Source organism: Macrosteles quadrilineatus, unplaced genomic scaffold (genome assembly GCF_028750875.1).
Source record: "Macrosteles quadrilineatus isolate MER2022 unplaced genomic scaffold, UCM_ALF_1.0 Scaffold_8__2_contigs__length_117827958, whole genome shotgun sequence".
Lineage (NCBI taxonomy): Eukaryota > Metazoa > Arthropoda > Insecta > Hemiptera > Cicadellidae > Macrosteles > Macrosteles quadrilineatus.
Genome location: NW_026542601.1, coordinates 61712331 through 61730257, shown reverse-complemented (window position 1 = coordinate 61730257; position 17927 = coordinate 61712331). Strand labels below are relative to the sequence as shown.

Below are 17927 nucleotides of genomic sequence, written 5' to 3'. Positions count from 1 at the left end.
CTATGTTAACGGCAAACTATTTAAGACGCAGATTTCATCAGCGTATCCTGCCAAAACAGATTATCAGTGAAATAGATTCATCAAGGAAAAAAATTCCGGCCCCTGGCAACCACTATGTCCGACGTTAGGGAAATACGACCCTGAAAGTAGGCACTAACCTTTGCCTTATGAGTAGCTGTCCAAACACCACCAAAAAGGTGAAGGTACTTAGTATATCAAGTAATAATCCAGCATCCGTATTTTTAAAAGACAGAAAAAAAGGACAAAAAGTACTCAGCACACATTTAAAGTGTCTAGCTCAAAAACAAAGTACTGAAGCGAAAATAGTAATAATGAAAATAAGCTGTTGTGTCAAATAGGAGTAATAAAATGCATAGTAGACAAGTACACAACACTTTGAAAGTTTATGGTTTTACCTACAATTTTAACTTGGAAATTTCATTCTAGATACTAAAAAAAAAAAAAAATATATTTTGGGAGAGATGTTGTAAATAAAAATGTTCTAACAGATGGTATGAATAATAGATTATTGATAACAATTGAATGCCCATAAGAATAACATTCGGAACCTCAGTAGGGTGTCCCGTTAGTAAAATCACTTTGAAATTATTGTTGACCAAATTTAATGAGTATACCTAATTTCACCCTTCTAGCTAGTCTGGAAGTTGGATAATTAGTAATGAATCATTGAGTGAGGGCTTTGACTTTATATGTTTAGAAGATAAACAACTGACAACTGGCTGAGGTGGAATTATATTTTATTTTAAACCAACAGGCTATACTATATGTCAGTATCAATAAAGATGTATAAATTAGAAACTTTTAACAATAGAAGCAAATTAGTAACATATTAAATAACAGTTATACTCTTGCCAGAAACAATGAAGTTGAGTGTTCTCACAAACTAACTAAATAACTCAAACTTAAGCATTATGCTGTTTTTTTATTTTTAAATTTACCTGAGATTGTTTCAAATTGTCTTTGTTTGTCATTACATAGTATATATTGAGGCAAATAACAAATCAGTTTTAATTAGTACACTTTATTTCTGCACTGTACATACATCAATTACTCAGGTAACAAAACTACAACTATAAACTTGGAATGGCTCGATATAAGATTGAAACACATGTTTTAGATGAAAATCAGCGATATGGCACTCAAAACTAAAAGAAAAATTATTTGGGGTAAACAAGTAATAATAACGATAAAACATCACATGTTCGACATACAAAACAAAATAAATTATACACAAAAATATGTAACCGGTAAATTTGTTCATATTAACTACCCTGCATTAAAAATATTTAGTAATAAATAGTAATAAAAATCACAGATCTCGGCAAATGGGAAAACGTGAAACTAAAATAATTTGATTTTAATTTTTCCTGAAAGAGAAACGGAAAACGCAAACAAACAGCCAAAATTTACTTAAAAGATAAATTGTAATTAACACATTTAAAAGAACCGGTGCTTCTATGATTATAAAAATGAGTTGATATTTATATTTTAAATGGATGAATAGATGCTTGTTGTTGCTTAATTGATGATTCTGCTGAGAAAGACTGTTGAAAGAATTTTTTTCCTTAATAAAAATATTTCCTCATAACTGAACTATAAACCATTCACAAAATATAGGCGGATTGAGGGGAAGTTCCCCCACTACATTGAGTGCGTTCTGGGAACATGTACCGGTGCACCGGTACAAAATATGTGTCGTTCTGGGAGACCGGTGAGTTAACCTAGTAGACAGCTATTTCCTCTTTTTCCTTCACCGGTGCAAGATTCATGCACCGGAGAAAATGTACGGTGCATAATACACCGACGGCCTCTGATTGGTCAGTTTCTTGGACAACGACAACAGATGCAGCTACGGCAAGATGGCGGGTCCATCGAATCGAATAATGTTCATCAGTTTTATAGGTTATGTTGCGTAATTAGTGAACAATTTATTCTATGAGGGTGATGTATTACGTATTAAGTGAAAAATTTTCAAATAATTTATTCTGTGAGAACAAGTTTGATTGGTTTGAATATTATAAAGTAAATAGTAGGTGAATGTGTAAATTATAATCCGATGTGTACCTTAAACCGGTGAATAACCGTTCTGGGATACCAAGACTCTTGCCCCGGGGCGGTACCGGTGAATAAGTCACCGGTTAATCTGCACCGGTGCACCGGTACATGTTCCCAGAACACGCCCATTAATTGATTCATTTATAATGTTCCAGCTGATTGATATTTTGGCGAACCTCAGCTGTTGTTTTAAAGGTAGGATCTAAAGTAGATGGGATGAATTTCTTCCCCTAAAACCGCCTAAATTTTGTGAACAGAGTATAGTAACATCAGTGTTTCAGATTTGTTCTCCCACATAGGCTGGCTTTAGCTGCTTGTCTACGGTTCAATAAAAAGGTAGGAGTGTACATAGTGTAACTAGTTTAGCCAGTTTTTCATATTTTCCCAATCTGCAATTTAAAATGACAATAAATTTAACAGCTACCTTAGAAAGCTGATAGAAAGCCGTGAGGACATTACTACACAGGTTTACAATACAGTTATTGGCATTGTATATACAATAAATACATACATGACAATATATACTTGACACATTGTATAATACACTATACACAACATGGGGAAATGGTTCATTCCTTCCAAACATTCAAATTTTGTGTTGACTGTTCTTGCAAGGAAAATAGTATTGCATGCAAAAAAAAGCTATATCAATGTCTCCCCAATTTTTCGCAACATAAATCAAATAAAGTGATCGCACACAACAACATGGAATATAAAATACATTTCTATACTAAATCTAAAACACTTAATTACTTAATTACTATGACTACAATTTAAAGCATTATTTTGTACATTTGATTTGTACAAGAACATTTGTCTTTACTTAGCATAAAAATGTACATCAAATTCAATGAGTTTACGTTACATTTTTGATACTTGATGTTAATTTACAAAAAGATGTTATAAGAAAATTTTTTCAGGGACTGTTTTATTAGCATTAAATTGACAAAACAACAAACAGAACAACAAATATAACAACAATAGAAAATTGAACAATTATTGTAGCGGGGAATAAAAAGTAATAGTGAAACCGAGGAATAAAAATAAAGCTTCAATATCTATAAAACAATTAAATGTTTTTTAACCATATCCCCCACTGGGTGATTCATTTCTGTGTATGTCAGGTCATGTGACAGTCAGTACCGAGTGAATGTTTTAACAACACAATCCTGAAGATTAAAACTTTCGACAACTACCTGGATCAGAGAGGGATTTAAGTGAAAACCTTTGAATCTGCATTTAACCAAATAGATCACTAAAGAGTTCAATTCGGATACCAGTAATTACTCCCTATGAAATTAATTAAACAAATTATCATTCTTTAAAAATACTGTGTTTGAAGCAAGTGCCTCTTGCCCCGAGACTTCACTTTAAAAATAAAAAAGCTATAATTTTAGGCACACAACAAAAGTGTTTTGTAGAAATCGCCTTCACGTATTATATATAAGGATAAATAAAGGCAGTCCATTAGAAAGTTTCCTTGAATAAAAATGTTTTTCTCAAGTAAACAAGTTTTTTGTTAATATAACATACATTTTGACTAAAGTAGCTCAATAAAGTTATTCTTAAAATCATGGTAGATTTTGTATAAAAAATCAAATAAAAACTTAACATCTAATTAAATAGCTGTCATCAAATTAAATAAAAAAAACATAGTACCTAAATACAAATTCAAGCAACAACCAAAATATAATCAGATAATCACTAGAATAAGCTTTATGTAAATTCCTAATAAAATCACTGACAAACAATTATATCACAATCATCTTGATCATTTTTAATGTTTGAGCTGATAGAACACAATTTTAAATACTGTAATCCTTGACAATACCTATATCTTTGACACATTTGATTTTTAATTTGATACATCATATCTTTAATAGCTTTCAATCTTATTTTTAAAAGTACGGCAATCATGTAAAGTATATAGACTCTTTTTCTGTTTAAGAAAATATGACTTAAAGTTTTATGTTGAGTGATTTGATTTTTAGCACAATACACAATCGATATTGATGAAAATGCTGAGGTTAATGTGAGCCACGATTCAATGTCAGGTGAAGTTGTGAGCCTTATGTTGTTGACAATTGCTGCTACAGGAGTGAATGATTTATATAAATGTTTTGTAAAAAAGAAGAAGCAATCACTACCTCATACTTTCTTGGTGCCTTATCAGTCCCTAACCAATAAATTGTGGCTCTCACTAATTCAGGCATAACTATTACCATAGATAAAACCTTTGACTATCTAATAGCCAATGATAAAACATACTCCCTTGATATATTTTTCATCCTTATGGACCAGCTGAAGAAAATTGTATTGTTAGTTCCGTCTGGTGCACAGTAGAGGTTGAGTTTTGTTTGCAATTTGTTTCTTATTATTTCAGTCATTTGAATTATCGTTTAACCAAATAAAACGATGTAATCACAAACCATAACTCGTTCACTAGTTATAACCAAATAGTAAAGGACAAATCATGAAATTAACCCTATAATAATAGAAACAAAATTTTGTCAACACTAGCTATCAGTGTCACCGGACATAAACTAGACACGAAAAACGAGCATCAAATTTACAATGGGATGAGAATTCTACTTGTGTTGGTTAGTCTATGCTAATAATTGGCTCTGCCATATGTTTTCTTCAGTCAAAGGTAAAGTGCATGTGATAAAATTGATTGAGACCTTATTTTCTAAAAGGAAATTAGTTTACATTCATTGGTCTATCAAACCTCAAAACTTGAGTGGTTAGAATGTTTGTTTACACTGTTGATGGTACAGGTGGCGGCATTAGCATGGGCAGTGTCTGAGTCGGCATAGGTTGAGTCATCATCTGCTTTGTCCGTTTCTTGTGATGACTCTCCGCGTGCTTTCTCAGATGATCCTTACGGTAGAATGTCTTCCCACATTCCCTACACAGCTCTGTCTTCTGTCCGCTATGTATCACCAGATGGCGGGTCAGGTGCTCGTTGCGTTTGAACATCTTGGGACACGCGGGACACGCATGCGGTCGCACGTCCGAGTGCGTCACCTGGTGCCGTTCCAGATGCTCCTTGCGAGCGTGTCCCGTCCCGCACACGCCACACACCCAAGGTCGATCCTACCAGAAAATATTTCACGGTTAGTGGCTGTTTTGCCAGGAAAATATTTAGTTTGTCTTACAAAATGTTATTTAATCAAAGGTGAGTGCATTAACTGGAAAACTAGGATTTCACAAATCAAATTCATCTTATTATTTGAATATGTGTTAACTTTTGCAAAAAAAGTTTTTTAACAGTTGGATAACTAAAACAATTTAGGTCTCATTTAAAAAAGAATTTAAATTTATACTGATATAAAAATATGTTGGCTGATGCTTATTTGCTTACATTTAAAACTAAAAATACTGCTTAAATGCTGGAAAACTGCAAAAAAACAACAAACATCTGAAAAGCATACAGGAAAAAGAAAATAATCTTTTGTTCAATAAGTGATGCTGTTTAATATTTATGCAAGTTAAGTAATGCTATTTTGATAAATGCCATACCTCTGAGAGGGTGTATGGATTGTATATGGATTGGATTTTCCTATATGAGATAGAAACTTGTTTGTCTTAAACACCTTGAACATTTTAGCTTTCTACTAATTAATTAGTCATTAACCATTGTTTAGCAACTTTGCAACAGTAAGGGTTGCGTACTTAAGGATTTTTTAAAGGGAAATTTAAACAATATTTATTTTTTATAATATACAAATATACTATGGTACCTTAATTATAAAAAAGTTTAGATAAGAAAACCTTTTGCTTAGTGTTCAACTTTAAAAACCGGCAATAAGCTTAAAAGAAAATGTTGAATAGCTATAGAGTAGGCAATTGAGATTCTAATTGTTAGTTAAACTTATTCCAATTTTTCTATGTGATAGCTAAATAATATTTTAGCTACAACTGCATGTAAGTAAAAATGCTTTCAGGGATTAAGTCTAGGGTATTGTAAGTACTAAGTAGTACAGTATTGGTATAGTGACACTTTGATTGGGTGGATAAAGCAACATAAGAATGTAGCGTTTCATTTTCCTGGCAAAGCAACAAACTTGGAAAGTAATCAGTCGCAATTTATCGAACCGAACTGACCCGCCACCTGAAAACTCAAACTTGCAAGTTTGAAGATAATTTTACAAATCAATGTAAAATCCAATGTCACACACTCACTTGACCAAACTATTAAAGTTTTCTAATAACTTAAAATTTGAGTATAAACTGATCCTGAAAGAGGTGTGAAAACTGATTTGGCTTCTACCTTTTCTGTTTCTAGCTCCTCTTCCAGAGTGTGCAACAAAGTAAAAATAGTATGTTAATTGTTAACATTTTAATTAGATTTGGTTGACTGTCATAAGGTAAAGATCAATTAGGTTCAAATAAATGTGCGACATTTTAAAAACTGCTTAGTACTAAAGATTCCGTCTCCGAAACAAGTTTTACATGCAAAAGAGTGTTTTTGGAAATACGATTTTTCTTAAATACAACTGAGTATATTGGTATAAAATTTGAAACACTGCTTTATTTTGTATTGTTTTTTAAGCATGATTAGGGGGTCGGACACAAGGGTCTCACTAAAAGAAATCTTTCTGCATGCATTTGAACACTCTACATATCAATAATGCCATCAGATGCAAGCCTGTTCTTTTTGTTTTAAGTGTTTCTATTAATTATAACATGTTTTCTATGAGTTGTGATGATTGTTACAAGAGTAAAAAAATCATATAAATATTTAGTAAATTAGAACTACTCAAATGCACAATCGTATATTGTTTTGTTTTAATTACTATTATTTACGCAATTCATTATTATATACGATATATGGATTTTTCAAATGATTAATATTAACACTGGATTTCACGCATAGGTTTATGTTCATACAATGATGATGTTCATGAATATAACAGCCAATCAAAATCAATAAATACAATACACAGAACAAAGTCTAACCTATTTTCAAATCAATCTCTCTAGTCGACCAGTAAACTAATTTATAAAAAAATCTTGAAATCAAGATAACAGACTTTTACCAGAAATTATTGGTGTAGAAAGGCAAAAAGAAACATTACATGTAATTTGTGTTGTTGCGTTATCATGGTTAGTTTGTGCTCCTTAGTTTATATACATTTTTCATGAAACAGCGCCTACTCAGATATGCCAAAATGCCGCAGCAAAGCATAACTGAACAACAAAGCAAAATTATTTTAAGAAAGTATTACGTATTCTATAAATACATTTTCTGAAGACATTTTATAGAATCATTGGATGGTTGACAGCTAACAAACAAGAGAGCGTATCAGTATGACCTATTTTTACTGTTTGCTAGTTTCATAAATATTTGCTGAGGTACATTTTAAAATTTAAATGTTTCTGACGTAGCATCTAACCTAATGGTATTTTTTTTACATGAATCTACATCATGATTCAGCCCAACATACACACAGTATAAACAGATCAAAAAGTTTTGAGAAAATACTCAACATTTTTTCTAAAAAAGAAGTAGTAAATCTTAATCTTATCCTCACCAGGCTTTCATCAAGTAAATACTAATAATTGGTTTGTAACTAAGCTAATCTATAAATCGTAACTATGAGATCAATGTAATAGCAGACCATGTTTTAGATTTTTGCTTTAATATCCTCAATCATACTTTTGAAACATAATGGGATCAGACACCAGATCAGCATTTACCATAAACTGAACTCAAAATTGGGTTTATAATTTATCAAACTACAGTAGACTCCCTCTTATCCGGACTCCTCGGGACCAAGGCCAATCCGGATAACAGTTTTTCGGGTTAAACCGACGTCCCCAAAAACTCGTTAAAACGGACTGTTTAAATGCATACTGTATACATATTTGACTTAAATTTAGGAGAGCATTGTATTTAGACACGTGATCACTGGTCTCAAATATTTCCCACGAGAACAGTTGTTTCAGTACCGCCCACTTCCTGCCGATCCACTCCGGTTAAACCGATGTGCTGATGAAAATTGTCCGGTGTCATTTCAGCCGAGTGTAGTCCAGTTAAACCGATGTCCGGATAACAGCGATGTCCGGCAGTCTACTGTAGTGGTTTTCCTCAGGATTCAACCAATTATTTTCTCATAAAACAAGAAATTCTTGGCGGTTTAATTGCAACAAAACCAGCAAATGTACAACATTATTATTTAAGGTCAGGTATAGTTACTTCGTCAAAAGCTCTATCCTCCAATTTGCAGTAAATTAACATTCATAGCTTCTGTTACTTAATGCAATTTATTTTCCATTTAAATGGAACTTTGAGTCAAAAACACTATGACATGAGTTTTTGTTACCAGCTATTATGAAATAATGGTCAGACCCCAATCATATTCCCTTCATTGAATTTTCCAGCAATTTCTGACTTTAATTTTACTAGTGTTGATTAACTTCTATTCCAATTTAGCTTCAGAAAAGACAAAACCTACGCTTCACGATGTTACAGCAACGACCTAACCTACATCCCTGGGACCAAAGCCTGGTGTTCCTGTTTCAACCGTTTGTTGCGGTGACTCTCCGAGTGCTTCCTTAGATGGTCCTTTCGGTAAAACATCTTCCCACACTCGTTACACACCTGCGTCTTGTGTCCACTGTGAATGACCAGGTGTCGTGACAGGTGTTCGTTGTGTTTGAACGCCTTCGGACACAGCGGACATGGATACGGCCGTTCGTCTGTGTGCGTCAGCTGATGTCTGTCTAGATGTTCCTTTCGTACGTGAGCTGCGCCGCAAACTCCACAGATCCAAGGTCGCTCTCTCTGGTGAGTAAAACGATCAAAGTCATCTCAAGTCAAACTTTCCATCGCACACCGCCGGACCGAATCGAACCATTTTATTTCTACTACATATTTTCTCACAAGCACACTTATTGGGAGGGAGTCAAACCTAACTTGACTTAAAATATGTAACAAATATAGTGAAATACTTAATGGTTGGTTTGATTTACAGTAGCTAACATGAAAAACTTACGGTTCGATTCGATCCGAATAAGTGTGCGATAACATAGTCTTGAGAGTAACCTAAACTAGGAGATACTTAATATTTTCGAATTGTCGTGGTAGAGATATTTCAGATCAATATTGTTTACAAGAGTGTAAAATCACTTAAGATTTATTGAGCTTAACAATTGTGAGTAAAAAGGTAAGGTATAATTTTTTTATGCTTTTGGAGTCAAAAGTTTAGAGAATTAAATATGAACTAACAAGGGGAATTTGTTATTCTATGGATATTTTATTTACAAATTCATTTTATGGACTACGGTCTACATAGAGGGAAGATATCTATTTTGTCTCGTTCCAGTATGTTTTGTTTGCAGGCCTACATTGCACACTTGCCACCAATACACTTATCAGAACTAACAGAGTTGTTTCTTGTTGTTGTCTGATGCAATTTATGCATATTTTACAAAAACGTTAAACTGGGAGTGCAGATTTTACTTTACAACTCTCTATTCATAATCACACTTAAGACAAGGATAAACTTGGTTGACTTATTTTTTTTGTGGCAGGGTATATTTTGGACTTGATACCATAGAACAAATTTACATATGTGTAATTTATCTTAACACAAGATACAGCCCGAAAAAATTAAAAAGTACAAATAACTCAGCCTTCTATTTTTACAACTAAACAAGTAGACGTTAAGATTTTGAATTGATAAAACAAATAGGCTTATTAGACGTTATATTTCACTTGAATATACAATAAATAAAACTAAACTGACATTGAGATCTGATTACCTTTTAAAAACTGAGGGTGCCTAGTTAAGGGGGATTAAATTAACCATTGCTTTTGACCTACCACGCAGCCTGGAACCATTTTCGAACAATGGTGTTAGGTGCTCTTGCAGTACCAACCTAGTAACCTAACTCTAATTATATTTTGTGGCCTCCATAAACAACATCGGACCCGAGACAGATCCTGAGGACGTATGATTCAAGCTGTCACCCTGCTGTTGCACATTTGGCATGATTTGAGACTGAGGCAGAGGGTGAACGTTTTGAGGTTGTTTGGTTTTTGGCGTCCGTTGTCGCTGGAAACGGTGGCCCATGAGATGTTTGCGCAGATGGTCACTTCGATAAAACCCCTTCCCACACTCTGTACACACCTGCGCCTTGAGGCCTGAGTGGATGATGCTGTGACGGGAAAGGTGCTCGTTCCGCTTGAAGGTCTTCGAGCAAACTCCGCAGCTGGAAGTAAAAGATGTGTGTGATAAGGTTAGATCAAACAAATCAAATCGTTGAGTTGATAGCGTCATAGCCATACCATAGTCACGATTGTTGGATTGTTCAAATTTCAGCTATCCAACTCTTCATGTGAACACTAGAATACTGTGAAATTGAGTGTTATTTCCATGTGGTATGAGGGTAGACCCTAAAGCGTAGTCGGTATGATGAGACAACTCTTTTAACTACCCATGTCTGTACTCGGAGTATACTTGTCAGGGGTAGAGGCACCCACTCGTGACTGTGCTTTCTCACAGTTTTATAGCACTGTGCACACTACACAGAACGTCAACTCCTCATACTTGTATAGTTCTCTCTTTTTCTATCCCTCAAATCTTGTGGCTGAGCATAATTTTATCTAATATTTTAGTTACAGTCTTAGTGTTTTTAGGCCTACTTAGTACGCTTTATGTAATTTGTGAGTATGTCCTCAAAACAAAGATAATTAATGGTTTCAATTAAAGTGTATTTTAAAGACTTGCCAAAAATTTTGTTTGCCAGCAGAAAAACGTTAAACTCATTTATTGATTTTTAACGTTTTTATTTTTTACAAAAACACATTTTATAATTATTCAAGCTACCAACCAACTTATCTAATCTTGTCGTGTTTTAAGTCAATTTCCCCAATCAAGAATCTACTTTACCTAATAAAAACTCTACTAACTTACTATTTTGGACAAAGGAGAGTAAAAGAAATGTATTGGTAAAAGGAAGCAGACAGTGAATGCTTAAGTACAAGTGCTTTTGACAAGTGAGGAGCTTAAAAAATTCACCCTTCACCTCACCAGGTGAATTTAGAAATTTGTTAGATTTCAATAGGCCTACTTAATTAAAATAATTACCAAACAGAGCACCTACCTTATTTTTAAGTGATAGTATCTATTATAGGCTAAAGAAATTTGTTGTTAAAAAAGTTGAACTTTTTATAGAGTTTATTTCATAAGCAATTTACATTTTATAACTTTATAATTTTTCATGAGCAATGTTCAGCCAGTTTCAATAATGAACTGCCCAATTTAGTCCTCTACTAGACTGCCATATTGTCAGGTTTGGTTGAAATACAAGCCAATATTAGTGTTGGAGGAGATTTGGCAACCAGAAGTATGGTTGCCATTTTATTTATTTTTATCTTATCCTTTAGCAGTGCAGTTAAATTTCATTCCTACAATCTATGATGGATGTGCAATTATTTCATACAGTAGATTTTTATAGCCCAATTGTTTCTCCTCCTTGTTCCCTCCCATTGCAAAGCATGAGAATAGCAGCCAGTTATGAATGAGAATAAAATGATTTATCTTAAAACATTCACTGTTTTCCGCAAGTCAAAACTTCAAATATAGGTACCTACATTGACCAAACAGCATTCTTCTAGTTTAGAGTTTCAGCTAAGTAGATATTTTATTGGTTTTGACAAAAAAACTGACTACATTACTTTCATTATTACAATTGAAGAGCTTGTAATGTGCTTTAATGTAGGACCATCATGTACTTCTTAAGAATGAGTGTTTTCAATTTTCAACAACACAACCCAAAGACTTAAGCTAAGTTTAAAATAAATATGTTCACCTGTACGGCCGTTCGTCACTGTGACTCAACTGGTGTCTGTCTAGATGTTCCTTACGTTTCAAGCCGGCACCACATACGTTGCAGATAAACCTTAAAATACAATACCAAGTAAATACAAAATACCTCTACCTTGATGTAGATGAAATTCATTAATAATATTGGTAACACAGTAATTGTATTACCTGAAGCTAATAGTGGTTAGGACGGGACAGGGGCATGAAGGATGAAAGAAAAATATAAAAATCTTTAGAAGTCGGCCTTCAATTCATAAGGATAGGCCTAGAATTACAATTTATAAGGATAAATTATCTAAGTGGAATCTCTAACCGGGAAAGAAAAACATAACAAAAAATACAGACCTAATTAACACTAGCAAATTGTGGAGCAGGACAGGGGAAAGATGCCTTTACTAATTTCATAGTTTTGGTGGTAGCACATGGGATAGGTTTGTTGAAAAACTAAAGCATTACAACTTAGGGTAGAAACACACATACAGCGACTAGGAGCGGAGCGGCGCGATTTAGAGCGACAAAATCAAACCTATACAATCAAGTAGTAACGCGCACACAAATCGCTGTTGCGAGCGTAGCGGGGAACTTTGGAACAATCTCGTTTGTTTTTCTAGCGTTTTGGAGCGGAGCGGGCAGTGATATTGTGGACATTTTTAGTTCCACTTTCGCCACTAGGCCGCTCTGTACGCCCATTCTAGTTTCAGAAACTATCTTGTGACTTTAAAAATTTTTACATTGTAAACCAAACGCCAGAACTTTATCAAACTTTTATACGATATAGATACATATATCATAAAATAAATTGACAACAATCTTTGTTATCAATTATGTAAACTAACTTTTTCTAAGAAACAGTAAATGCTAGAAAAAACTTAAAAGCGTATTTCGAAGGTCATGGTGTTAGTAATAGAAATATTTATAGGTACAAAGGCGTATTGTCACGGATATCATTGATATAAACTAACATTTAATTAGTTGCGCCCGCTATTAGTAGGGTATTTACAGCCGGCAGCCGCCATCTTGGTGAAGATTAATGAAAAATACTGGCTTCACGTCACGACTAACGTGCTCCATCTAGGTCTTATGTGATCGTTGTATCTTGAAAATGATCGAGCTCCCGTTCGTGTCGCTCTCGCTAGTCGCTGTATGTGTGCGCGACGTAAGTCGCTCTCAGTCGCACCGCTACAGCTCGCTCTGAATCGCCCCGCCCGCTCCACTCCCAATCGCCGTATGTGTGTTTCTACCCTTACAGTTACAGTTAGTGAAAGGTAATGAATAATAATGGTTATTAACATTGCAAAAAATGTTAGTTCATTCAAAAATTAAAATTTAAAATATGTTGAAAATAAGAAACAGGACTATAGTACCTGTGTATAGAGCTTATCATCCACAAGGTATGCCAAAGGCCTCTAGCTTATCATAGTTAACAGGTTCAATCAAAAGAAAAAAGTTTCAAGTGACCCCATCATTCCTTGATTTAGATACCTAGGTAGGCTACTTTTGCAGTGCCGTGGATGTGGAATATTCACTATTAGAAGAGATGCTAATTTACCCTTTTGTGACTCAAGAACAATCATTCCACAGTTTGTATTCGGATTTAGAAAGAAAACAACTTTCCATATACAGTAACTGTACAATTTTCTAACCTTCGCTCAATTTTATGGGCTGCTAGATGAGGCTCGAGTAAATTTTTGTCAGGATAAGCTGCATGGCACTCAGGACAAAAATACAACCTAGTTCCATCTGGGGAGGTGACGATCCTCACATCACCTTGTCTTTGTTTTCTGCTTTCATGAGGCTGAAACAAAGCAGAGTACGTATAGCAGAGTACACTCCAAACTTAAAGAGGAGATTTTAAACGACAGCTTCCACTGGTGAATAAAAATTAACAGGTTAGCAAACTTGGATACCTAACAGAAACTGTATTCGAATCTAAACAATCTAGCCTATGTCAATGACCCAAATGTAGGTAAATAGTAAATTTTTTTTATTAATATTTATTTAAATGTAGGCCTAACTGTCAAAACAAAAAATATCCAAGCCAGTTGACTTGATATGGACTTCGATATTAGTACTGTAGTAGCCTACAGACATTCGGGCCAGTGATGTCATTTGTTTATTGTGCTAAATTGTCAATATTCAAATATCGTATGCAAAATCATAAAATGATGCATCTTGCATCTCATATCTCACAAAAAACTACGAATAACCAAAATTAACATAAGCAAACATACGCCTGTATACAATAATGTAAACAAATGGTTCTCTGTCTGCTAGACTCCTTTCACCTTCGATGGTGAACACCCGGATCGGGTACGGTACTTACAGACTAGCCGGCAGATGGGAATTGAAGGACTGGGAGCAATGCAGACGATAAACTAAGGATGTTGCTAGCCAAAGTGAAACCAAGGAATAAAAAAAGTTAGGAAAGAGAATGAGAGTTGCATCTTCAGTCGACAGTCATTGAATTGTACATCACGATATTTGCAAACGCAAACTTCCATCTTAAAACTCCAAAACTGCTGTTACTTTATGTATTTTAGTCAAGAGTAAAAAAGAGAAGATTGCAGAAATTTCCTGGAGCTAAATTTTGAACTTCAAAATCTGGTAAGTTAATTTCTGGGGGAAATCCGGTGATTAAGCAACCCTAGGATCAAGTAGGCCTAATACTAATTTTTATCACCAAGGCTAGTTTAATTTATCCTTTATGTATTAGCCTATTTCGTTTTTTAACCGACACATCAGATGAACAGGTTCAGGTAATCAACACAATAGAACCACAATTGAACCACTATTGAACCATATAGCCTAGACTTATTACTTTACAATACTGGTAGGCCTACCTCTACACCTTACAATGGAAGAATATTTTATAATAGAAGGTACCGGTAGGATTAAAATGTATTAAGACCTACACATGAACTTTAGGGCGATATGATACACCGTGGTGATGGATTAGTTATGCCTACGATTTGTTTCATTTTAAGGTAAAATATCCACACGAGTCGATATTAGCTTCAAAGGTAGCCTACTTGGAAGGCCAACTAATTGTTTCTATTATCATTATGTATAATTAATTATGAATCATAAGGAAAAAGATTATGGAGTACAGAATGTTGTTACTAGAAAACCAAACCACCTACGGTTAGTTTTAAAAATTAGTTATTTTGTTAACTCTCATACCCCTACTTAAGGAACGATAACTTAGGCCTACGGTATAAGTTATTGCCTTGATCGTAAAAGAAACCATCGCTGTTTCGAAACAACAACTGAGTCAATCAAAATGCCCATTTAAACTCACACGGTCGAAAGTCGTTAGCACTTTTGGGATGTAACGCGAACAACAATATATCGTTCCATAGCACATTTTGGGGAAAAGACGCACAACAATATAAGATATCGTTGCATAGCACTTTAAAAGGGTTAAGTTACCGGTATCATAAACTAATCTGATCTAACCTAAGCTACTTAGCCTATACCGGTATGCCAAAGCACACTTTTAATGAGTGGCGGGCGGCCATCTTCTTGAATATACCCATAATAACTTAATAAAAAAAATCAATAGGGTACAGTAGGCCAAGTTAACTTAAAAAAATCTTATTCAGGCCTATGTTTCAGTTATTAAATTTATCACCCTTACAAAAGTCAACTAGCCTAACTTACTTAAGTACAAGCAACTTACCTTTTGGTCAACCTTCAAGAATTGACGTAAACTACTTAGATACTCGGTGACTTTGGTGTTAGGCGGGGGCGAGGAGTTAGACACAACAGACCAATTCCCTGTCTGGTCCATTTCATCCTGATCGGTCATTGTAGCAGCATCAACCATTACCTTGATGACAGGGCCCGAAGTTTCACCTTTTAATAGATTATAACACTGCACACAACTTTTTGGACCTTGGTCACAATGTTGAACAAACTGGTGATTATCAACATTGGATGTCTGAGGGGGTTTATAATTGTTATCATTACAACTACCAGTTTCTGCGGCTTTTGGTGGTGGTTCCTGCTGTGTTGAACAGGTAGGTGTAGCAATAATAGGAGTCTGGACAGTCTGAAAACTCCTGATACTCATTGTCTGTTTCCGATGACTTGAAACTTTTGAACTATCATCATTTTGTTGCTGCTGCTGTTGTTGTGCTCTATTATCTGGAGTAGAAAGAAAAGGCTGTAAAGGCCCATTGTGGTACTGTATTGTTCCTTCAGCAACTATTTGAGGTATCATAACATTATCAGGTAAAGGACCTAAGTTGGGGGAAGGGAACCTTCCGGTGAAATTGTGGATAGGAGGGCAAGGGTTGTGGTGTATTTGGTGTAGGCCATTACGATACTGAGCGATGTGATTCATTATGTATGGAATCTATAGATTTCACCAAGTCTAAAAATCTACACTTCGAGGTGGTCGAATGCCGCTAAGGTAGGTGTCCGTGTCCTTATCACAGTACAAACCGAGAAACATAGAGCTAATTAGGAGTTTCACACACTTTGAGAAGCTATTCTGCGACACTATTTGATAGAACATGTCGAGTTATAAGACAACAAACGTACATATTTACTGTAAAATCGACTAGATAAAATAACATAACGAAAACCAATTAAACGACATTGTGTTCTGTTCTGTCTTCTGAGTTTTGTCTGTCCTCCGTACCTAAATAATTGTAAACAGCTGTAAAGTTGTAAAGTTGCTATTAGAGCCAGGCATTGACAGAAGACAGGAAGGGCGTAAAAGCAAACCCAACCAAATTAACACTTCTCCTTAGCAAAATAAAATCTACAGTGTACTATAATACAATAAATTATTTTATGGAAATAATATCCATAAAATAATTTCTGGATAGGTATCCATAATAATGTCTGGAGGAGGCATAGGTTTAGTTTGATCATAAATAAAATATACTCCCTTAGTGGATTTCTCATCCTTATAGAACAACTGAAGCCAATATTTTTCAGAATTCTGTTGCTCTGTCCGCTGCACTAGAGGTCGTGTTTTGTTTAGAATTTGTTTTTTTTCATAGTCATTTAAAACCTCGTTTAAAACGATCTTGCTTGAAATGTCAACTTGGTGTAGCAAAAATCATCTCGGCCTAATATTAAAAGTAAAACCAAATTAATGGAATTTTATAACAGGAAGATGCCTGAGCCACCTCCGGTATTGACCTTGGACTGGTGTAGTGGGTAAAAAAAGCTTTAAAATGATACCTTATTTATGGAAATTAGTGAAAATATAAGGAGGTTTGGCGTACCGACAAAAATAAAGCCCTTTAGAAATTATAATATAGATATAGAACTTATTACATATTCATTAATCATTAAATAGCCCTATATTAAATTTCGAATTTTCAAGTGCGTATGTAACATAACATATTTCAATATACGGGGTGTTAGGGGGTGACCCAAAAAAACAGGGACAATATTTAAAATTTTATTACTCAGCTGTTATAACAGCTAGAGAATTCTTTGTTGTGGCAAATGAATGTTTATTTGATGCCATTTGGTGTATCGTTACCATTGATCATCAGTGGTTGACGCAACGTCGTGCCTTTGTCATAGAGACTTTTTCAAGAGTCTGACTACATTCATTATTGATCCAATTTTTTACAATATTTGTCTTATATTCTGATGCCATAACATTTATGTACTTTTAAATAAATCAATTTGTTAAAATTCGTTTTAGAATGTTTTATACTTAAACATAACGAATGCCCAAAGAAGGCCCAACGATTCTTTCCTTTGTAGGGCCAACGAATACCAGTTTCCGTTGGGCCAACGTTGGCAAATCGTTAAAATTTCTGCCAACCATTTCCCAACCGTGCCGACCATTTCCCAACGTAGGGCCAACGATGTGTGCTACTTGGGATGTTTCTATCATTTCTACTCAACGTCAGTTTTGTGTTCACTTCGATGTCGGCCGTAATGGTGCAACAACAAACCAAAAAACTACTCAAATAAGATGGGTAAGTAATTTCCTGAACACGGCTTCTGTGCTCAAAATTAAACCTATGCAAATTTAAATTTAAA

The 17927-nt window shown here is 34.6% G+C and overlaps 1 protein-coding gene across 2 annotated transcripts; it reads right to left on the bottom strand.

The window, feature by feature from the left end:
• Positions 1–1026: 1026 nt before the first annotated feature.
• Positions 1027–16524, bottom strand: LOC128999204 (zinc finger protein OZF-like). Of its 2 annotated transcripts, XM_054425592.1 has the most exons (6): positions 15592–16524; positions 13556–13707; positions 11899–11988; positions 10215–10296; positions 8684–8866; positions 1027–5172 (listed from the first exon to the last, which is right to left on the bottom strand). In XM_054425592.1, exons 1-6 carry the CDS (start codon positions 16255–16257, stop codon positions 4834–4836), a joined length of 1512 nt encoding a protein of 503 aa, XP_054281567.1. In that variant the 5' UTR covers positions 16258–16524; the 3' UTR covers positions 1027–4833. The 2 variants fall into 2 exon arrangements, with proteins under 2 accessions (XP_054281567.1, XP_054281568.1); XM_054425593.1 differs by lacking the exon at positions 8684–8866.
• Between the last annotated feature and the right edge of the window lie 1403 nt (positions 16525–17927).